The 23,602-nt window shown below is 38.6% G+C and overlaps 1 protein-coding gene and 1 long non-coding RNA gene across 2 annotated transcripts in view; one reads left to right on the forward strand and one right to left on the reverse strand.

Moving 5' to 3' along the window:
* Positions 1–1,461: 1,461 nt before the first annotated feature.
* Positions 1,462–1,885, reverse strand: LOC126373413 (uncharacterized). The gene is made up of 2 exons (XR_007567314.1): positions 1,824–1,885; positions 1,462–1,506 (listed from the first exon to the last, which is right to left on the reverse strand). It is a non-coding gene; the product is annotated as an uncharacterized LOC126373413 (long non-coding RNA).
* Positions 1,886–2,093: 208 nt separating this feature from the next.
* LOC126373486 (transcriptional regulator ATRX homolog) overlaps positions 2,094–23,602 on the forward strand; it is a 30,207-nt gene continuing 8,698 nt past the window's right edge. Inside the window, exons 1-21 of the mRNA XM_050019641.1 lie at positions 2,094–5,100; positions 5,476–5,552; positions 5,851–6,047; positions 7,559–7,671; positions 7,839–7,870; positions 8,864–9,061; positions 10,406–10,511; positions 10,771–10,863; positions 11,223–11,363; positions 12,927–13,043; positions 13,173–13,339; positions 14,045–14,208; positions 14,450–14,587; positions 15,067–15,242; positions 16,799–16,920; positions 17,383–17,506; positions 18,478–18,546; positions 19,449–19,590; positions 20,944–21,121; positions 22,233–22,345; positions 23,007–23,115. Coding sequence (XP_049875598.1) covers positions 2,311–5,100; positions 5,476–5,552; positions 5,851–6,047; positions 7,559–7,671; positions 7,839–7,870; positions 8,864–9,061; positions 10,406–10,511; positions 10,771–10,863; positions 11,223–11,363; positions 12,927–13,043; positions 13,173–13,339; positions 14,045–14,208; positions 14,450–14,587; positions 15,067–15,242; positions 16,799–16,920; positions 17,383–17,506; positions 18,478–18,546; positions 19,449–19,590; positions 20,944–21,121; positions 22,233–22,345; positions 23,007–23,115 — 5,366 coding nt within the window. The 5' untranslated portion in view covers positions 2,094–2,310. The remainder of the gene's footprint in view (positions 5,101–5,475; positions 5,553–5,850; positions 6,048–7,558; positions 7,672–7,838; positions 7,871–8,863; positions 9,062–10,405; positions 10,512–10,770; positions 10,864–11,222; positions 11,364–12,926; positions 13,044–13,172; positions 13,340–14,044; positions 14,209–14,449; positions 14,588–15,066; positions 15,243–16,798; positions 16,921–17,382; positions 17,507–18,477; positions 18,547–19,448; positions 19,591–20,943; positions 21,122–22,232; positions 22,346–23,006; positions 23,116–23,602) is intronic.

A 23,602-nucleotide genomic window follows, 5' to 3' on the forward strand; every position in this document is an offset into this window, starting at 1 on the left:
GTAGTTGAATGATAAATAGTATAAACGTGTTGTGATAACATGATACAAATATCTTATCTATCTATCCAGCAGTGACATGATGCAGGCTAGGCTGAAATTTAAATTTAAACACCATTTCATCTGTCTGATCTATAATGTTCAATGTAGGAATAGCATCGTCTCGAAGACGCCTCCACTTTGAATTAGGAACACACATAAATGAATCCGCAGTAAAATGTTTCGAGCAAATACGGCTGTACTTATTTGGAATCCAATTTCGTCTATTAATGCGAATTATCCATTCTTTCTCTTTGTTATCGTCTACAGGAAATCTAAAAATTAAAAGTATCGATAATTTTAGTACATCACTATGGACAATCAACATAACCTCAAATCAATTCCGTATTCATCGATGAAACGTATAATATAATGGATATCTCAAATATTTTATGCTACAAATCTATTCAGCAAAACATATTACTTTCCTAAAATTGTTCAGCAGTTCACATTTCACTAGAAAATTACAAAAAACTTACCGATGAAACGACAGAAGTTGTTGGCTATTTTCTTTTCTTCCTGAATGTGAGCTGCAGCCCCATACCACACAAGACATAATGTCACACAGTCGAGACACTCAATTATTTGATATAAATAAAAGTTTCTTTCCATTTATTTGGAAAAATATTGTTAAATTATCACTTAAAACAATCTGAACACAAGACACTCGTAAACACAGTTGACGCGACCGTGTCAAATAGTTCGGTAAATATAAGTAAAATCTTCTTATGTATGTTACTATGTATTTGGCCGAGTTAAAATGAGTCCAATAGGTCCAAATGACATTTCATGTTGTGACAACCTCGGAAAAAATGAAGCAAAGAGCGAATCATTTGTCCTTTTCTCACTCATAGTTTGTGTCGTAAGCTAGAAGAGAGCCGGTTTATAGTTTCTGAATTCTTATTTTAGCCTTCCTTCTATGCTTTAGTTATTGTTCTGAGGTTGATTCTATACAAGGTCTTTGGTTCAAATCAACTTCAAATGGACCAAGAATTGACAGAAAACTTTTTTAATGACAATGTCACCCACGTCATACAGCCAAATCCGTAGTTTCGTCGAATATTATTATAGAGGCGTTGTTTTTATAATTTTATATTTCTGATAAATTGTAATTTACGATTCAAATTTGAATAACACAAAATATTACCATTCCGGTCGGTAAACCTCTTCAAAAAATATAGTGTGTATAAGAGATTATTATTTATACATAAAGGAAGTAATCAATTTAGTAAGAAAATTAAGCAAAAAACATACTATAAATTGCCTTTTAAGAACTGTTAAATATTTAATGAACTGACTAAATTATAAATAGGAACAAAACGATCGATCTTCTTCACTTCCCCGAGCGCCCTCACCTCTCCTCCCTCTGCCATCCCTCCCACTTCTTCGCCCTCCTCTGTTCTCTATGGTTCTTTTTCACGACTGTTTTGGATAGTTTACCTTCCTTGCGTATTTCGCCGATTTTTCGGTCTGGAAGTGAAATATGTGTATGATTTAATGCGCAATTCGTGTCAGAAAGTGTAATAATGTATTGCAATCATAATTAACTCTCATTGATCGAGAAAATATACCGCTTAGCGCTAGTTCAGCCATTTACATGAAAGGTGAGTACAAAAAATTGAGACCTTTATAGTTTTTTATTTTGCTGTTATGGCAAGGTTTTACCGTTACGATGTTACAAAAGCATTCTTATATATTACGACTATGATCAATTTTAGATAGCTTTATGTTAATAGACAGAGAAATTATGCATGATTTGTTATAACTAGTATAGTTCATATGTATACCTATTGCCGCTATTCTATGTTTGTGTATATCTATAGATCTGATACAACCCGACCAAGTAGAGGAGGTCTTATTGGATAGTTGCGTTCCATTTCATGTACCGCCTTTCTGAGCTAGCAGTCTTAATCTCATATCGAACGCGTCTTAAGCTGTATAAAGTCTACAAAGACCTAAGATTAGAGTAATTTCGAAAGTGCACATTTATGCTGTGTAGAAATTTGGTATGAATCCAAAAAGCACATTTTTAGATTGGACTGCAAGTGTCAAGTCCTGCGCCTACTGTGTCATTGCATTTAAAAAAAGCATTTTTTTGCTCTATGGTTTTTTTATTTCCTTGGTGTCAAGAAGCGAAAGCTTGCGTTTTCTGATTTTACCAAAATATACGCCTATTATTTGATGACTTGTTCAAATATCTGGATAACATACACTGTGTGTGGTTTGTGCATGAAATCTAACGGAATAGGCAGTAATTAGTCTGTAATACGCGAAATGGCGGCCGAAGCGCAAGTTACCGATATACTATGTGAAGCTATGGAATATCTTACCAAGCTCGGATCGAATCTCCGGTCTCGATCTGTGTCTCTCAAGGAGAAGAAAATACGAAAAGATAAGTTGAAAAACTCACATGCTATACAAAAGGCGGCAAAAAAAGTGTTATTGATTTGTGAATTGTCTAAAAAGTCCCTCCAAAATGTAGAAAACAGCATGAAAGGGATATTGGAGCAAAGTGACGTCTTGCAAAAAGGTATCGACGAAGGCGGGAAAACATCAACTGCTGATAAAGCTTCTTCAAAAACAATTACCATTTCTGGGAAACAATATACACTTAGAATACCAAAAAATGTTAATTTGAAGCATTATAAGTCAGTAAAAGTAATGACTAGATCAATGCCTTTGCAAATGATGGAAAAGTATCCAGTTTACCATAAGTGTAAATTGTACACCTTGCGAAAGAAGAATGTTAAGTCAGAATATAATAAAAGCAATGAAAACTCTGATATTGAAAGCAACACAGTACAAGATATAAACAATGAAAAAAATGAGCAACATGACTCTTCATTTGAATCTGAAAGTAAAAAAGATGTAACTGAAACCAGTACTAACAAGGGACATAAGATTGAAACTAAGAAATCTTCCCATTCGGAAATAAAAAAGAAAGCGAAGGCTAATAAAATATCTAGTGAAGAGAGTAATGATAGTGAATCCGATATTAAGAAGAAAAAGTCGAAAGAACAATCTAAAGATGATAATAGTAATGAATGTGACTCTCCAAAAAAGAAAGAGAAGACTGTTAAACCTTATAAACACAGAAAAGTCATAGATGATAGTTCTGAAAGTGAAAATGATCAAGATACAAAAACTAATAAATCTAAAGAATGTGAATTGGAACAGGAAAATAGGCATATGAATAAGTCTGATGAAGTCATTGAATGTGGATTTGAGCCGGATGATGGACATGTGGCAAAATTACCTGTTGAGGATTTGGAAGAGAAAAATGTTGATTCTGATACTAAATCTAATAAAGTAGATGATTCAAATGATTCTTGTAAGCAGAGAAAAGAAGATGATGAAAATGATGTGGTTGTGGAGCAAAATGTCACTGCCACATCTGTAGTTACCAAACCCTTAATAAAATGCGTGAATATTGATAAATTACTCAAACCGGATGTGTCCAAAGAAGTAAAAAAAAAAGAAGCGGTTGTAGTTCATATGAATAACAAACGTGAACTGAAGTCTAAAATTATAGACTTTAGTGTACCTGCCTTTGGTGCAAACAAAGAAATATTTCATAAAGTTACCAATCTTGCTGCAGCATTAGCGAAGAAGGAATTAAAGGAACTTGAAGCAAAAAAAAATGTACAGAGAGTTATTACTCAAAATGATGAAAATTTCTGGGTTTCTAAAAGACAAGAGGTGAAAGATTTTAAACCTAAAAAATTCAGTATTAACATCGACAGACTTCCACCTATGTTTCATTCAGAGTTTTTATATCAAAATAATCTAAAAAGAATTACTCTCAATGGTTCTATTTTATGTGAAGTCTCCAAAGACTCCATCAATGAAGATGAAGGTGATATTCACAATAAAACCAATGATGTGATTCATACTAAAAAGTCGAGGGAAGATTTAGATAGTCCAATTCAAGACCAGGTGTCTAAAGCGAAAATGACTTTGTTGGATGATTCATATGTAGAAAATCCTTCTCTGCCTCCTGTTTTAATAGATGAAACTGAAAAAATTAAAAAATCTTTGCTAAATGATTCTGAATCAGACAAAGACAAGACACCACAAAAACAAAAGACTAGATCTAGGAAGTGTTCGGTTAATAAAGCAATTGATAATAAAAAAAATAAAAGTGATTCTTTGAAATCACAACATAATGATAAAGTTTCAAAAGAAAATAATGGAGATTCACAAGTGGAAGAAGAAGATGATGTGTCTTTAAAAGAAAACAATGAAGATTCCCAATCAAAGGAAGAAAATGACAAGTCTTTAACTGAAAACAATGAAGATTCACGATCAAAAGAAGAAAATAATGAATCTTCAAATATAAATAATGATAATACAGAATCCAAAGAAGAAAATGATAAGTCTTTAAATGAAAACAATGAAGATCCACGATCAAAGGAAGAAAATAATGAATCTTCAAATATAAATAATGATAATTCACAATCCAAAGAAGAAAATAGTAAAATTTTAAGAAAAAATGATGAAGCTGCACCATTAAAAGAAGAAACTGAGAAAACTTTAGAAAGAGAAAAAACATCAACAAACAAAAATCAAGACCAAGATCTAGCAAAATCTTCTTTGTTAAATGAATCTTCTGGTAGTGGTTTAGAGACACCTTCTAAAAAAAGGAAGAGAGAGGATAGTACTCCACAGTCTCGAAGAAAACATATAATGGAGAATATGCATGCAAAGAAAATGCTTTTGACTTACTCCTCGAGTTCTGATACTGAAGACGAGAAATTGAAAAACGTAATTAAAAATATCAAGGACTCTTTACTGAAAGAAATGGGATCAGATGAAGAGGCAACAAAAGAGAGTGTTAAGAAAAAAATACCTTCGAGTTCAGGCTCAGAGTCTGAGGAAGACATCTTAAAGAGGGTTAGAAAAAGAAAAAAAGCGGCGAAAACTAAGAAAACTAAGAGGCCATCCCCGAAAAAGGATAAAGAAGCTAATAAAAGTTGCAATGAATCTGAAAATAGTGATGCTGACATGAGTAATGATTCTAATGATCAATCAGCAAACAAACAGTCAAATTCCAGTAATAGCAAGGTCGGGTAAACTACTTCATAGTATAAGCTAATATTAATTCTTTTGAATTCTATTTTTTTCAGATGTACAAAATAAAAAGTACATTATGTTATCCAAAGCCATATTGAGTTAAGTTTTGTAATTATTAATGTTTGAATGAGCTAAAAGTTAAGGACAGTGATGTGTCATGCATTTATTGTTAAACATAATATGATTAATTAAATACCTGTTAGATGTATCTGGTGTTTTTATTTACTGTAGATTGAATAATTATGAAACACAGACAAGTTACAATCTAAAGGTATACAAAAATCATTCTAAATTTATTTATCATTGGTAATTTTAATAAAAAGTAATTTTAATAAGAAGAGAATTAAATACAAACGTAACTTACAGATGGGCCGGTCTAGAGAGAAACCAGGGGGCAGCAGCAGCCAAAATTCAGACACTCGAGATGACAAAGATATAGAGGGGTAAATATTAACTAAAAATAATTTCAGCAAAGTTACATTTTTGTATACCTTACAGACTTTATTCTATTATCTAACTAATAAATACATTTATTAAAACAACAATAAAGAAACAAGCTTAAATAACCAAAGAGACTTTATTAAACTGTAATTTAAAATAAAATGCCCAAGCAGGTCCTAAGTCCACTTAAGAATTTTATGCACTAGCAACTCTATGAATTGCTTTGGTGGGATTTACGGACTTCTTGAACTTGGCCATTCAATTCTAAATTTAAAATATGGAAACTTCTTGGTGCAACAGATTGACGAATCTAAACTCCTTGGCCAAGTCCCATCGGCGGCGGGACTCTGACTCTGACAAGGCAGACTCCAGCTCCACCAACAAAAAGAAAGAAAAAAAGATGTCGAAGTCCCCACTAATCACCGGCGAAGGTTTGTTGGAAGTGCCAGAAAGTTCAGGCGAAGCCAGTGGCGCGGAGAGCGAGGGCCTGGAGGAAGGTAAATATTAATTGTTGAAGTTTGTTTTTTTAAACGAAAGGGATTTTTTTCAACATATCCTCGAAACGGACACGGTAGTTGGATTCCAGGTAAAAATAGATTATTTTTTTACAAGTCAAGATTACTCTAAACTGGCGAGCTTGCATGAAGTCTTTGATGTGAGTGGAAGAAGCGAAAGTGGTGTGTCAGTTTCGTAGTAAATTGAATTCGGTGGTGTCTACGTACCCCAAAGGGAAATTGGCGTGATCTTGTGTTTATAATTATGCACACTGCTAAGGAGTGGCATTCCGTGCCGTCTTCTGTATTTCCAAATGCATATAACTAGGGATTGCAATCCGGAAAAACGGATCCAGTAATCCGGCGGATCCGGCATCATTTAATGGTTACCGGTTCCGGTACCAATATACCGGATCCGGTGCTAGCAGTTTGAGGGAAGATAATATAGCTGTTGCATGAGTAGGTACTTTAAATGCGTTGTGCGTAGTGTTCATGCGTGCGAGTCGTTCGTCGCAATTTTTGCCATTCATTCGTTCGACAGATTCATCAAATCATGATGGTATCTGTCATAATTTATAAATTCAAATTCAAAAATATCTTTATTTAGTAGGTAACATAGTTACACTTTGAATCGTCAATTTTTACATAACGAACGTCATATCCGCGCATAAACTACTGCAGCTTCTCACAACCTGTATAGCCGGAGAAAAGAAGCTGCAGGAAAAACGTCGGCACAGGCCCTAGACGATCTTTAAAAAATAAAAATAAACATAAAATATTGGTATACAATTGAGCAATTTAGCTGCCTAATATCAGTTCTCAGACAGTTAATCCCATGCATTCATATCTTCTAAATAATCACTAACTTTTATAACCTTTTAGGTAAAGTTTTTGTTTAACTACTGTCTTAAAACAGTTGAAAGGCAAATTCTGAATGTCAATGGGAATCTTATTGTAAAAACGTATACATTGCCCCTTAAAAGATTTAGTAATCTTATATAATCGACTAACTTGTAAATACCTAAGTCGATTTTATATATTTGTGATTTATTTTTTATAAACTACCTACATATAAGTGCAGTGACACTTGATTAACTCACTTATTTTGCACTAAAAAGCGAAAATCATCTTGATTTAATCAATCCGGCCGGATCCGGTCGGGCCCGGCCGGATTGATGGGAATCCGGTCGTATCCGGCCGGACTGAAAATGACGCCGGATTGCAATCCCTACATATAACCCGGGTGCTTTCAAGGCCAGAATGAACAGGGACCTTAGGCCTCGTCAATGCCTTTGGGCAAGTCTGGGGCCAAGAGCAAACCCATCAAAGGTACAAAAGTATGTATTTTTTTTACCTGGATTGAAATTATCGTGTCTGTTGGGAGGTTTTGTTAACAAATATCACACCGGAATGTGGTTTTTTAAAACTGCGCTTATGAGGTGTTCGGTCTAGGCCAGCAATATGTGTATTTTCGTCACCATCTACGAAATATTACATAAACACCCTTCTTACAGATTTACTACCACCTGTGACGTTGCCAGGTTTAAATGGAAGTGGTATGGAGTACCTCGTGAAAGATGACCTACTGGGGGAATCTGAATCGGACAGTTCCAAGGACAAAAATTCGGTAAGTTTTGATTATGCAACCAGCCACTAATAAATAATACATACAAATTAAGAATTACAAATATTTCATTACGAAGCCATCACCTTACAACCTTATAACTTAGCTTAGCTTTACTTACGGCTTTATAAGCTAAAAAAATATTACTGAAAAAATATATTTTGTTACAGGACGCGAAAAAAGATGATTCGGACTCCGAAAAGTAAGTATTGATTTTCGATTAGTAAGTAAGTAGTGCTAAGTAAGAATAAGGGAAAAGAGGCAAATATTGAGGGTTATTGAGCACAAAAGAGGCAAGATGATTGGACACTTAATAAGACACGACGAATTTATTAAAAACATCATAGAACGGAAGCTACAAGGAAAGAGAGGAAGGGGAAGACTTAAGAAGAGCTTACATGGGACAGATTAAAGAGAAAGTGAACGTCGTGTCTTACGAATTGGCCTTTGATAGACAAGAATTCTTAAATTAGTGATGACGAAGTATATGTAGCAGCTATGTTAGTGGCTGTGTACAATATTTTACAGTATAGTAGATCTAGGTAATGCTTCTATAATGTTTTAGAAGTATACATATACACTTCTTCCTTTATCGTGCGTGAGAGTTGTGAGGTGGTTGACCAACCTCAGCCTCACAACTACGTCAGTAAGTAGTATTGAGACCAATGGCTTAACATACCTTCCGAAGCAAGAAGCATAATCTTCTGACCCTGAGGTGTCCCTGAGGACCGTTAAGAAGCACTGAACGGTAATAAAAACCGTACACTGGGTCTGATTATAGCAGACACTAACTCAATACTTGGCCAGTTTTAAAACTAGCCTTGCCTCTTGCACCTATGGTATGAGAATGAGAAGGAGGGAGTTGTGAGCAAACTTAAACAATAATAATTTCGTGTCTGCCAGAATCGGAACCATCACAAACTTATTAAAACCTTAAAATAAAATTATTTCCGTCACAATAACTTACGAATCTTAAAATAACCTTTGAAACACTTCACTAATGTTTATTAGCATCAAAAAGTTGGTTAGAAAACAATATATGCAAGTAATCTCCGATTAATAAAAGGTTAATCACTTCCAATAATAGTAATAATATTTTCTTTAATTTTGACATCACAAGGTCATATTTCGACATACAAAAAACATCAATGCCAAAATTAAAATTAAATAAATACATACTATAACAACATTTCAGTGTAAAAGCCAGACGGCGCAAAGCGAACGCGATATCATCAGACTCTGAAGCAGGCTCGTCACGTCGCAAAGAGGAGAAGGATGTGAGGCTGAGTGACTTCGAGGACTCAGAGGAAGAGAGTTCAGAGCCTATGAAGCGGAGCAAGCGGAAGAAGAAGACCAGCGATAGTGACGCTTCTGCCGGGTCGTCTAATGAAGGGTATGATTAATTCAATTTCAACCATAAGCAGGTTTTTTAGGATTGAACCACATCGCACGCTTACGCACTCTATCGCCTCGTGGATTCTGCGGCGGTATCTCCCTCGCTCTAGCAAATGACGGTTCTGAGTCTTCTTCTTATCGTGTCAGGGTAATTATTAAGCCGCCAAAGGCCCAGACATGACTCGTGTAAATACTACATAAGTAAGTAGTAACCGGGACCATCGGCTTAACGTGCCTTCCGAAGCACGGATCATCTCACTTTTGGACAATCAGGTGATCAGCCTGTAATGTCCTAACCAAACTAGGGATCACAAAGTGATTTTTGTGACATGCCCCCACTGGGACTCGAACGCGCGGCCTCCGGATTGTGAGCCCAACGCTCAACCACCGGACCACGGTTCTGAGTAATAGAAAAGGATAGAAATATAGCGATGCTGACATTTATAGAGGTGCTGACAAATTTGCTGACCTTTACATTGTATGCAAGTTATAAGTCTCCATGCGTGCCGATTAAAAAAAAACTTAAAAAGTAGGTAGATAGCGGTTGGCACTAACGGCTTAACGTGCTGCGTACGTTCTCCTGACGTGTGGGTTGTAAGGTTGATGACCTATTTCAGCAGCCCTGGTGTCAGGGTTATTATTGAACTGTCAAAAGCCCCTGACATGGCTCACGTAATAACTACGTTATGCATACTTACATTAGTAAGTAGTAACTGGGACTAACGACTTAACGTGCCTTACTTTCGGACGATCGGGTGAGCAGTCTGTAATGTCCTAACCAAATTCACAGGACCACAAAGTGATTTTTATGATGTGTACCCACTTGGTTTCGAACCCGGAATCTGTAGGTTATTTATAAAAATATGAGGCTTGGTAATTATTTCAATAGGATATCTTTCAAGTAATTGTTCAATCATTTTGAATAGTTCACTGTTACCATTTGTGATAATACTACTCAGGTGGGGAGGTGCTCGTCGTAATCAAACAATTCAGCAATTCTCTTGAATGATGTTATATTTTCATAAACAATGTTAACTCTCCAACTCTTCATAGCAGATTGCCGTAATCGAACAAAATTCCCGCCACCGCCTTTCGGAAAGGCGGGAAAACGTTCCAGTTCGAAAAAGAAGAATTCAAAAATAAAAACTAAAGAAATAATATGCCAGTTCCAAATTAAAAATAATCAAGTCGTGACACAGATTCACGACTTTATTCCGTCTGTTATTATTTTAAGATTATATATAATCTAATAATAATAAAATAAATATTACGAACCCTAACACATTAGCCTGGCATTTTAACTAGTTGTGTAATACATTGATAATTATTTATTTGTTCACAGTAAAAAGAAACGAAGGCGTATAAAACAAATGAACGACAGTGACGCGTCGGGATCTGATTCCGAGACTGAAGGGAAAAGCAAGCATGGCAGAAAAAATATTCGTAAAGTGAGTCACATTAGTATTTTTTTTTATTTGAATATAAAAAAGAACCTCGAAAGAGATGGTGTCACGACTTGGACGCTTGTCGGAGGGACTGGCTGGAGTGCGCACAGGACCGCGAAAAATGGAAAGAGGAAGGCCTTTACCCAGCGCTGGGATCTTGTAGGCTAGATTAGATTAAAAAAAAAAATCATGCCTAAAATATAGACTATTAGTAGGTATATTTTAGCGACCATAGACTTGACTGTTTGTTGTATTTATTTAGGTCATGGGTAAGAATCAGCTGGAAGAGGCTACGAAGAAGGCGGCGCGAGAGGAGAAAGAGAGGCTGGCACGTATTGTGGAGCGACAGAAGATGGTGAGTTGATTTTTTTTTTATAACAGTTCACGTCTCCAAATGTCACTCCAATGTCATTTACCCCATGGTATAAGAAAACCAGGTATGCTTGCTCAAAAGTGACAGCTAACATTTCAAGGTTAGCCCTGCTGACGTCATCCCGCCCTGCGTTATCTGGTTTTTCCTTCGCGGTTTGAAAGGTCAGACAGTCGCTTCTGTAAAGACCAGGCCTATCAAATCTTCAGGTTGTGTAAGCGGGCTCTGGGAAAAGGATATAAAACTACAGAGATGATCACGCGCATCATAGTTAGGAATCAGGGGTGTGAGTTTTAACACTTTTATGAAGAAAAATACACTGACTAATTACGTTATTATTTTAGTACAACAATGTGGACTTCGACGAGTCCGGGAAACCAGACGAGGTGGTCCTGGACAAGGTGGTCCTGGACTTCGACCCTGACACGAAGGAGCCGCTCATTGAGGTGGACAGAGGACTTGTGAAGAAACTAAAACCACATCAGGTCAGTGGGGTTTTTTTTAGACGTGACTTGTAGATTTGCTGCAGATGGCATTGACTACTTGGCCGGACAAATGGGGAGCGGTGAGGGCTTTCACCCGGTACAAAATTTAAGGCAACTTAAAGGCAAATTAAAGGCCTGAGATTGCCCAGTTGGGTGCGAACCTCGGCTGACGGCGTCGTCTGAGAGGAAGAACATTTGAAAGAATTAATCGACCCTAGTGGGTCGATAGCGATAAGCGCTGAATGAGGGAGAGGTCAGTGGCGATTTGCGGAAAACAGTATTAAAATTAACAGTTCCAGTTAGTTCCTTCATATACAGAGACAGCGTTCACATCACTTTAGGAAAACTTTGTATGGCATGATATTTAACATTCCCATATTCCAGGGAAGTTACCCGATAATATAGTAACAATTTTAAACTACAAAATTATTTTATAAGTAGTATATTTTTTCAATCCTTTGGAAGACATTACAAATAACACAATGCATGAAAAATATAAAGAAAATTTTAACAATCTTGTGAATAATTTTACTGCACAATAGGACAAACATGCTAATATCACACAATAAAACCAGCAAATAAGAAACCTTTATATCTGGACAGATATTAGAATCTGGACCATGACTATTTGGAGGAAATAACTTCCAAGTGATTTGAGCGCCATCTCTTGTTGAAAGAAGTAAAGTTAGTACATATCTATTGGAACATTGCTTATTGGTTGGTTGTGGTTGAGCGTTGGGCTCACGATCCGGAGGTCCCGGGTTCGATTCCCGGTGGGGACATAACACAAAAATTACTTTGTGGTCCCTAGTTTGGTTAGGACGTTACAGGCTGATCACCTGATTGTTCGAAAGTAAGACGATCCGTGCTTCGGAAGGCACGTTAAGCCGTTGGTCCCGGTTACTACTTACTGATTTAAGTACGTAGTCGTTATATGAGTCATGTCAGGGGCCTTTGGCGGCTCAATAGTAACCCTGACACCAGGGTTGATGAGGTTGGTAATTCACCTCACAACCCACACGATAGAAGAAGAAGATTGCTCATTGAATAACAAGTTGACAATTCAAACAAAAACACACGCCCGCAGTCCAGACTGTCCGCTTGTGTGGCATCTCATGCGCGTGGCAATAGCCGCATTATAAATCCTACTTGTTTTGTGTTTAGTTTAAGTTTACTAACCTACTTTAAGTGCTACTAACACCAATGGAACTCTTTGTTTTCCGAAATAAATAAATAAACTTACTAACTAAAAACGTTTAGTATTTATTGTAAAGTAAAAGTAGCAAAGGCAAAACTAAAACTAACTACAGTTTTAGTTGAAATATTAAGCCCTGTTCTTGCGGCACGGCAGTCGCGGCGCGCGGGGCGCGATATCCAAGGACTTGACCAATAGGAGCAGCGCACGCTATCTACGTCGATATATTTTATTCATGCGGTAGTAATTTCGCAAACAACTCACTCACAGATTCGAAATTCAAATCCGAAATTGATTTCTTTTTATCGCGTCCGCGTGATTCTGTGTTATATTAAAAAAAACACTTATTAGTATGTTTTTTGTTTCAGGCAAACGGCATTAAGTTCATGTGGGATGCTTGTTTCGAGAGCGTGAAGCGAATCAGGAAGGACAAGGGGTCAGGGTGTATCCTCGCCCACTGCATGGGGCTCGGGAAGACGTTACAGGTATGATCTTCATATGTTTATTTTCTTAAAACCAAGTTTTATTTTTGAAGCAAGGTAATTTTGTACTTTTAGTAAAAGATTTAATTACAGTTTTAATGATTTTTATGCATTTTTTTTTATAACTCACAGGTGGTGTCGCTTACTCACACGCTACTGACGCACAGCGACCTAACAGGCGTCAACCGAGTGTTGGTGGTGTGCCCCCTGTCCACAGTGCTCAACTGGGTCAACGAATTCCGCATGTGGCTCAAACACGCGGAGAGGGACTACGAGGTCGATGTGTACGAGTTGTCTAGGTGAGTGTGTCGAATATCCATACTAATATTTTAAATGGGACAGTGTGTTTCTGTTTGTCCGTTTTTCACGGCAAAACGGACCGACGAATTGACATGTTTTTTTGAATGGAGATAGTTTTTGTTTTTTTTTTTTAAGTTGAAGGGATGGAGTGACGTAGGCTATATTTTGTCTCTTTCTAAAATTCTAACCCCCCACTTCTCTAAAATGGGGGGTGGAAGTTAGTATGGAGTATTCCGAAATTTTCAAGTTAGACTTATAAATAGTTTCCAACTAGTCAAATCAGTTACTTTTTACTAAACGTCAAAACGCAGAATTACCTGTGACGTCACAGAAAAACGTGACAAAATGTTGAACATATTATTTTCTTTAGTAAAATTCATAAATAAGTAAAATATAATAAAGTAACGCGTTTTTTGTCACCTGTAGATCGGTATTTATTTAGTAATCAGAATTTCATAATTCATCTTTGGCCTTTGGTTTTGGTTTCATACAAGACGATTAACCCGGCCCCGGGGAGGACAGAGTCATCTTCTCTTTCCTCCACTGGAGCAATTTCTGTTTGCATCCCACTCGCGTCAGACAGAGTACTGCGGGGTGGAAGGCAAGAGGGAAATCACTGCCCTACTTTTCCCTAAAAAGTAGCATGGTGAATGCTACACCGACAAGAGCGTGGTGATCTTGAAACTACCCAATTGTCATTGCAGGTACAAGCAGAACTCTGAGCGCGCTTTCCAGCTGTCCCAGTGGTTCACGCACGGCGGCGTGTGCGTGCTGGGCTACGAGATGTTCCGCAACCTGTCCGCAGACAACAACAAGAAGTTCAAGAAGAAGATGCTGCGCCAATTCCAGGAGAGCTTAGTGGACCCCGGTATGTATTGGCAACGCCCTTCGTTGACACCACGGAGTTCATGTGATAGAGGGATACCCTGGGACCATAGCCGAAATATAGAATAGACAGGACATCACAAGATCGCGACTATATCCTAGGACATGGTACCAAAGTGTATACATATTAATGCTCGTGACCGTACCGAATATTAAGGGGGATGATTCGACTCATGTTTTTTTTTTTAAATTAGGTGACGTCATTGATATTTTTTGGTTGCCAGGTCCGGAGCTGGTGGTGTGCGACGAGGGCCACCTGCTCAAGAACGAGAAGACCAGCCTCTCTCAGTCCATGAACCGCGTCATCACGCGGCGCCGCATCGTGCTCACCGGCACGCCGCTGCAGAATAACCTCAAAGAATGTAAGAATAGATATATTTTTTAAATATAATAGGCTCGCGTTTATAATGATCGCATTAAGTTAGTCGGAAAACATTCGCGACAGTGTTATTATATCGGAATATTTAATAAACAAAGTGTACTTATCTATCTATTTTCGCTTCGTGCCAACAAGTCGCTTCATAACTCGAAAGGTTATGCGGACTTTTGAGTCAATTCGTTTGGGTTTCGGAGTAGGCGTCTGCTCCGAGGGTGGGGGCTTAGGTTTCATCATTCATCGTCATCACCTTTCATTTTATTAATCATCAAGAATAAAAAATACGTAAGACATGGCTGTATGGGCATAGTTCCCTTTGCTTTACCCTTCGGGGAAAACCAAAACAAAAAAAAAGGCTCGCGTTTGACCACAATTTCACCTGACACCCCTAATTACCTTTTTCATCTCCTTAGTTGTTTTTTTTTTGTAGAAATGTTCTAAAGAACATAATATTTTCACCCACAGACTACTGCATGGTACAGTTCGTCAAGCCCAACCTGCTGGGCAAGTACAACGAGTACCTCAACAGGTTCGTGAACCCCATTACCAACGGTCAGTACACGGACTCCACCGAGCACGACATCCGCGTCATGAAGCGGCGGTCGCACGTGCTGCACAAGATGCTGGACGGCGCCGTACAGGTCAGCCCCCATGTTATATACATACATAAACAGCCTATATACGTCCCACTGCTTGGCACAGGCCTCCCCTCAATCAACTGGAGGGGATTTGGAGCATACTCCACCACGCTGCTCCACTGCGGGTTGGTGAAGGTGTTTTTACGGCTAATAGCCGGGACCAACAGCTTAACGTACCCTGCGAAGCACGGAATCATCTTACTTTTTCAGACAATCAGGTGATTCAAGCCTGAAAAGTCCTTACCAAACAAAGGACAATTTCACAAAGTGATTTCGACCATGTCCCCATCGGGAATCGAACCCAGACCTCCAGATCGTGAGCCTGACGCTCTAACCACTAGACCACCGAGGCTGTTCTATATATATTTATATATTTAATACAGTTTTTCTTCTTCTACCTTGCGGGTAGATTTCAACTTATCGTAAAGATGACATCTTTGCTTTTTTTAAAAAAAAATGAGTAATCTATTTTTTGAATTATAATCTCGTCTTGAAGATAACTTAAGATCCAAACATTAATTCGAAAACAAATTAGAAAAACATTTGTTTAGGTCCTTCTTCTTCTATCATGTGGGTTGTAAGGTGGACGACCAACCTCATCAAACCTTAGGGTTATTAAGCCGCCAGAAACCCATGACATGACTCATGTAACGACTACGTACTTACATCAGTAAGTAATAATTGGGACCAACGGCTTAACGTGTCTTCCGAAGCACGGATCGTCTTACTTTCGGACAATCTGGCGATCAGGCTGCAATGTCCTAACCAAACCAGGGTTCATAAAGGATTTTTTGTGATATGTATAAGTTAAATAGAAAAAGTGAACGTTTTTTGTCAGTTTTAGATCTGTCTGTATTTAGTAATTAATTTCATAATTTGTCTTTGACCTAGGAAACTACTCAATTCTATGATACTGGTCACTCGCGTAATTAGTTCTAGAACTTTCCTGTGTGTTTAAGGTCTTCTCAGCTGATTATCACTTGCACTCAATATTCAAATTCAAAAATATCTTTATTCAGTTGGTAACATAGTTACACTTTGAATCGTCAATTTTTACATAACGAACGTCTCATCCGCCTAAAACTATTGCAGCTTCTCACAACCTGTATAGCCGGGGAAAAGAAGCTGCAAGAAAAACCTCGGCACAGGGCCCTAGACGTTCTTTAAAAAAAATAAAAATAAACATAAAATATTGGTATACAATTGAGTAATTTAGCTGCCTAATATCAGTTCTTAGAGAGTTAATCCGTTCCATTTATATCTTCTAAATTATCACTAACTTTATAATAACCTTTTTTGTAAAGTTTTTGTTTAACTACTGTCTTAAAACAGTTGAAAGGCAAATTAAATGAGTATCTTATCTATTTTTTGAATGATAATCTCGTCTTGAAGATAAATTAGGACCTCCGGATCGTGAGCCCAACGCTCAACCACTGAACCACGGAGACCATTTATGATACTGGTCACTCGCGAAATTAGTTCTAGAACTTTCCTGTGTGTTTAAGGTCTTCTCAGCTGATTATCATTTGCACTCAATATAATGTTAAACTGTCACGCAGAGAAGAGACTACGGCGTGCTCGCTCCGTTCCTGCCGCCGAAGCATGAGTATGTGCTGTTCATCACACTCACCGAAGTACAGATCAAGCTGTACCAACATTACTTGGATAACTACTCTAGAAGGTAACGTATTCTATTTCAATGTTGTTATTATTTTAAATTGATCAGAACAGTTCAAGAATTTTCATGATGATGAAAATTTATGGTTTTGTTTTTCTATTATTCGGTGATTTGCACGTCTGTGATCTTTAATCTTTCGTCTTGTGTTTTTTTTTCTCTGGGCGCCATCCCATTTGCGTCAGACAGAGTACTGCGGGGCGGAAGGCAAGAGGGAAACCACTGCCCTATTTTCCCCCTAAAAAAGTAGCATGGAAAATGCTGCAAGGACAAGAGCGTGGCTCTTAAACAGATGATGATGATGACTTTAAAAATGACAAAATATAACATACATACCTGTTGCCTGGAAGAAATAGCTACCTAAGCAAGTTAGCAATAACGCCTTTTGTACGTTTGTTTATTTTGTATCGCTGTTGTGCAATAAAGAAAAAAAGAATTGTGTATTGTATTGTATAAAACTCCCCACAGGCCACTCCCGGGAAAGTCGTCAGGCTTCCTGTTCCCGGATTTCCAATCGCTGCAGAGGATATGGACGCACCCGCTTGTGCTCAAGTACAACTCGGAACGGTACGAGATCATGCAGCAGAAAAAGGTCAGTTTGTTTAAGGCAATCGGGTCGTGTACTGGGTTTAAGATAAATTATTAAATTCTGATTAATTTATTTAAAAATCAAATCAATTTATTTTCGAGAACACATAGAATTTAAGTCTAATAACAATGTGGTGTTGTGTTCGGCCTGCATGCAGGCATACAAATATACATAAAAAAATAATGATAAAGAAATGGTACATTGAAAAGAAAATTATACTTATTATAAAATCAAGTACTTATTTAATCAATCTTATTACTTATTTTAATCAAGAAAAACGTAATCATAAATCAGTCATAATGTGCTTTTTCATACAAATTCCATAGTAATTATTTTCGTGTTTTGGCGTTTAGTGGAAAGTTATTGATTTGACTAGTTGGAAACTAGCCTAATTAAAGTGGCATAGAGGCGCCACTGACGGCGTCTTGTAGCCGTAGCATGGTACCCGCGTATCGCACGGGGCGTGATGAAAGCGAGCGAGTTGATAATCATAATAATCATAATCATTTATTTATTCGCAATAAAAATGGTATTACAGTTTGCAGGTGGCATTTAACATTTGGTCTATATTTTTAGTTATTTAAATTATAACATCAAATAGTGCAAATAGTAAAATAAAATAGAATTGAATGCTCCGGGACAGGGGATTTCTCGTTTGTTCGTACTTCGTAGTGTAACGGGTTCGAATTCTGACACGGGTTCTTAACCACTGAATTCAACTTTATGAGTTTGAATTCTGTTTGGATCATAGGTAATTGATATCACGTAGTTTCCAAGGTTTATGCCCGGTTAATTATACGACTCAAACATAGTTGGCGAGACGTTGGTGTATATACATTTATTGTATACGAGTGGAGTTTATTTGCAACCATTACATGCGATGCAGTTTTCCTGGCCGGAATGCTTCTGGTACCACCTCTTGTGTCTGTGTGTGCGTAATAAATATGCTTATGATTTTTTTTTATTTTTCACAGAGGGAGAGAGAAGAAGAAGACTCGGAGGGGTCTCTAGTAGACTTCATTGATGATGATTCCACGCCTGATGTAAGTTATTAATTAGTTATTACTTAAACATAGTCAGCTGGCGAGGATTGGGTGTGTAATATACAACCCTGCCTATACACGCGTGATGCTGTTTGAATCTGCCATAAATAAGTATAAAAATAACAAAATATAACACACATAATACCTGTTGCCTGGAAGAAATTGCTATCTTAGCAATAAGGCTGCCTTTTGTACGTTTGTTTATTTTGTTTTCCTGTGTTATAATGTTTTTCACATAAATTACATAAATATAACTGGCGAAGAGAGAACTATACATCTCTGCCTACCCGTTCGGGGATGTGGGCGTGATGCTATGTTATGTTGCTGTTACCGTTGGTGCAAGTCCGGTACCGGGTATCGAACCGGCGCTCCCCGTTTGTGAAGCAAGCCGGTGACTCGCAGGACCACAGTGACTTGCTCTAGTTATTTATTGGTGCTGATTCCTGTACGGTCACGAGCATTAATATGTATACACTTTGGTACCATGTCACATTAACTTTTTTGACAAATTGAATTGTAAGTCTCACTAAATGTCAAATATGTTAGTGCGACAGAGTCCTAAAGTGGGTACATTATATTGCTCATAACTGTACACACCATCTAAGTTAATTTTAAGTTATACCTGTCTCTTTCTTATCCGCTGAAAAAGAAAGGGACGGGTAATCGACAGGCATAAAATTTACGGAACACGTCAATTTTAGGCAGAAATTTAGAAACCCTTCAAAATTGTATATCGGCCAATAACCCGACAGAATTAAGTTGACAGCACACGTCAAACGGGTTGCATATGAGCGAGGTGCCTATTTGATTTGCCCGGGTTATTCTTTCATTTTAAAATTAAAAGTTTTCAATCATTCGTCCAGAAAACGCCGGGTATAACTTAAAATCAATATTGTCAACAGGAGAGTTCAACAGATGAGTCGTCGGGTGATCTATCAGACATGAGCGATGACAGCCGGAAGAAGAAGAAGAAGAAGTCACCCAAGAAGAGCAAGACGAAAGATAGCAAGGTGGCGTCGCGCCGCGGCACAAGGGCTAACCCAGGTAAACTACTCTTCTCTCTATTTAAGAGCTGCGCTCTTGTCGGTGGAGTAACCGCCATTCCTCTCTTCTTCCCGCCAAAACCTTCACCTCCCGATACGACACGACCTGCACCTTCTCTTTTATTTGTTTCATAAATCTTATCCTAGGTCTACCCCTTCCTCTCTTCCCTTCAATTTTTCCTTCTATAATGTTTGTTATAAATGAATCGTGTCGTATCAGGTGGCCAATCATATTTCCTCTCCGGTTCTCTACGTATAGTCTTCAATATGGTTCTCTTTTCTTCAACTCTTTCCAGCACTTTTTCATTTCACACCATTAGGTAAACTACACTCGTCTTAAATTAATTTCGTTTTTATAGCACTCATCCCTTTTTAAGAAAACTCACAAAGAGAAAATTAGGTCGATAAAGTTTCCGTTTCGGACGGAACTTGAACCCGAAGCTCTTGTCAAGCCGGGACAAGCGTGTTAACCTTTACACTAGGTCCTCCTCCTGTCCATGCGAAAATCTTTCCATCTATGCATCGTCATTAAGCCGACGCCAACTCCGTCTAACTAGAATATTGAGGACTAATATTACTTTAAACCGATAAGTCTACAGTTACATGTAGATTTCAACTTATCCTAAAGATGACACCGTAGGTTTCTTTTTAATTAGTACCTTAGCTATATTTTTGAATAGACTCTTCTTCATCCATTTGATATTAACTCAGCGGGATTAGCACCGTAAGCGTGCGACTCTTTCTCGCCTCGACATACGTCACCCGTCTCTCTCTCACAGTACTGCACAGAAAAAAAATGCAAAAGCGGTATATAAAGCGAAAGTTGATGGTAGGGCTGGCAGAGGAAGACCGAGAAGGACTTACGATGACCAAATTGGAGATGTCCTTAGAAAAGGTTCAATACGATCTACTCTGAACCGGCGTGCGTGTATGAAACGATTGATGAATGTGGAGGAAGCAAGAGAAGTGTGTCAGGATCGAAGCAAATGGAATTCTATAGTCTCTGCCTACCCCGGTGGGAAATAGGCGTGAGTTTATGTATGTATGTATGTACTGCACAGAAAGAGACAGACGATCTCTGTCGCGGCGAGAAAGAGTTGCGTGCTTACGGTGCTAGGCCCGCAGAATAATGAGCCGAATCTCCCTCCTCAGTATTTGTTACGACGTCACTTCCACCCCGTACAAGTATGTACAGGTAGCCATACAAGTGCGTAGGGGTGTTAGTGACATCGTAACTAAGTAACTAAGGGGGATGATTCAGACCATGATGCTTAGTTGATATCAGTGGAATTTCCTTGTATAATAACTCATTATTGCTAAGGTAACGTTTACTTTTCATCCCGTTAATGAACAGTAGAACACTTGGAAGACGAGGAGCCGGACCCAGACATTCTGGAAGTGAAGAATGAAAACCCGACGGAGTGGTGGATCCCGCTGGTGACGGACGACGAGATCGAGGACATGCGCAACTCGCACAAGCTGGTGCTGCTCTTCGAGATCCTGCGGCAGTGCGAGGCTATCGGCGACAAGCTGTGAGTATTGGGCTACCGTCTTGTTTAGACTAGTTTCCACCAGTTAGTAGCAGTACTGGGTCTGAAGGCCTGCGGATTAAAAAACATAAACATAAACAGCTTATATACGTCCCACTGCTAGGCACAGGTCTCCCCTCAATCAACCGGAGAGGGTATGGAGCATACTCCACCACGCTGCTCCACTGCGGGTTGGTGGAGGTGTTTTTACGGCTAATAGACGGGACCAACGGCTTAACGTGCCCTCCGAAGCACGGAATCAACTTACTTTTTCGGACAATCTGGTGATTCAAGCCTGAAAAGTCCTTACCAAACAAAGGACGGTCTCACAAAGTGATTTCGACAATGTCCCCATCGGGAATCGAACCCGGACCTCCAGATCGTGAGCCTAACGTTCTTACCACTAGACCACGTAGGCTGTTAAAAATATTAAAAATATTTATTTAATTCATTTGGCTGCAAAAGATCGCAAGGAGTGGAAATCTGTTATTCGAGCCCTTCATCTCAACAACGGATAAAAGCATTAGAAGAGAAGTATGTATATCAACAATAACAAAACATCCTCCATGATCTAGTGGTTAGAGCGTTAGGCTCACGATCTAGTGGTCCAAGTTCGGGGCGTTGTCGAAATTGTGAAAACTTTGTGAGTCTCCTTTGTTCGGTAAGGAAATTGCAGGCTTGAATCACGATGTAAGACAAGGTAAAGTAAGATGATTTCGTGCTTCAGAAGGTACAAGGTCCGCTTACCTAACCTGAAGATTTGACAGGTCCGGTTTTTGGCAGAAGCGACTGCCTGTCTGACCTTCAAACCCGCGGAGGGAAAACCAGCCCAACACAGGTTAGGCCACATACTTCCGAAAATGCATTGCTCGGGAATGGGGGTTACCTCACGGTGTTTTCCATCACGCTGAGTACGTGATAATCATTATGATCCAAAAATGAATTCGAAAACAAATTCGACAATCATTGGTTTAGGCCTGTGCTGGATTTGAACCTGCGACCTCAAAGTGAGAGGCAAGCCCAGATGCTCCACTTAAGTTTAAAACTGACTTATGATTGGTTATGATAACTCCCAACCAATGGTATGTTTCTTATAAGTGCAATTTGTTGGCAGGCTGGTGTTCTCACAATCATTATACTCGCTGGATCTGATCGAACACTTCCTGGGGAAGGTTGACGAGGCGACGCAAGAGGGGCGGATCGACGAGAAGCTGGGCGGCCATGTTGGTACGTGACGTTTTTGTGTCCACCCACTGCTGGGTATAGGCCTCCTCCCATCCTTTCCGGTCCTGTGCAAGTTTCATCCATTGCTTTTCGACGTACCTCACAATGTCATCCGACCGTCGGGCTGGTGGTCTGCCTCGATATCGCATACAATCCCTTGACTTGTTAATTTCGAATTTCATTTATTTAGTAAAAAATTACGTGCCGCTTAAAGGAAAATATAATACTCAAAATACAAAACACATTACAAAGCAAACAAACTCATGAAATAATAAATTATCAAAGTTATAAATTACCACATTGGTAAGAATGCTTGATGGTCTGCTTACTTAACCTGCAGATTCGACAGGTCTGGCTTTTTACAGAAGCGACTGCCTGTCTGACCCTTCAACCCAAAGGACCCAGCTCTATTACAGGTTAGCTCACATACCTCCGAAAACACATTTCTCGGGTATGTGGGTTTCCTCACGATGTTTTCCTTTACCGCTGAGCACGTGATAATAACTTAAGAGCCAATCATTTATTCGAAAATCATTTGTTTAGATAGGTTGTTCTAATAATTTATTCCTAATCCTGGCACCATGGTTGATGAGGTTGGTCATTCACCTCTCAACCCACACTATAAGGAGAAGATAATTTATTTTAAATTTTCGCGATGTTGCAGGGTCGTGGTCACCAGGCGTGGATTACTTCAGATTAGACGGGTCGACGTCGTGCGAGAACAGATCCATCTGGTGCAAGAACTTCAATAGGGAAGACAACCCTAGAGCTAGGTGAGTCAAGCGGTTTATTCTTATGTTTCTTTGTGGGTGTATGTGCGATACTAATTACTTACATAACAACGTACAAACACGTATAAATACGTACATACTTTTCTAAGTAACAGGCAGGATATATAACAGGATAGCGCGCATTCGTAGAATTCTTTGCCGTCTTCTGTATTTCCGAATGCATATAACCCGGGTGCTTTCAAGCCCAGCACCTTCTGGGCGAGTTCGCTCCATCTTAGGCCTCGTCAATGTCTTCGGACAAGTCTGGGGCCAAGAGCAAACCCATCAAAGGTAAAAAAAAATCGTATCATAGTCGTGAAAAATTTCATACGAGATTTTCTATGGAAATACGATCAATAAAAGCGTCGTACTCATTGTTACTTTATTCGTAATTAACATTCGAAATAAGTCAAACAGAAAAAAATAGATTGATGTTAGACTGGCTTCTATTTCTAGACTTTCATTTCATCTAATTTTGACCCAGTCAAAT

This window comes from Pectinophora gossypiella, chromosome 15, assembly GCF_024362695.1.
Source record: "Pectinophora gossypiella chromosome 15, ilPecGoss1.1, whole genome shotgun sequence".
NCBI lineage: Eukaryota > Metazoa > Arthropoda > Insecta > Lepidoptera > Gelechiidae > Pectinophora > Pectinophora gossypiella.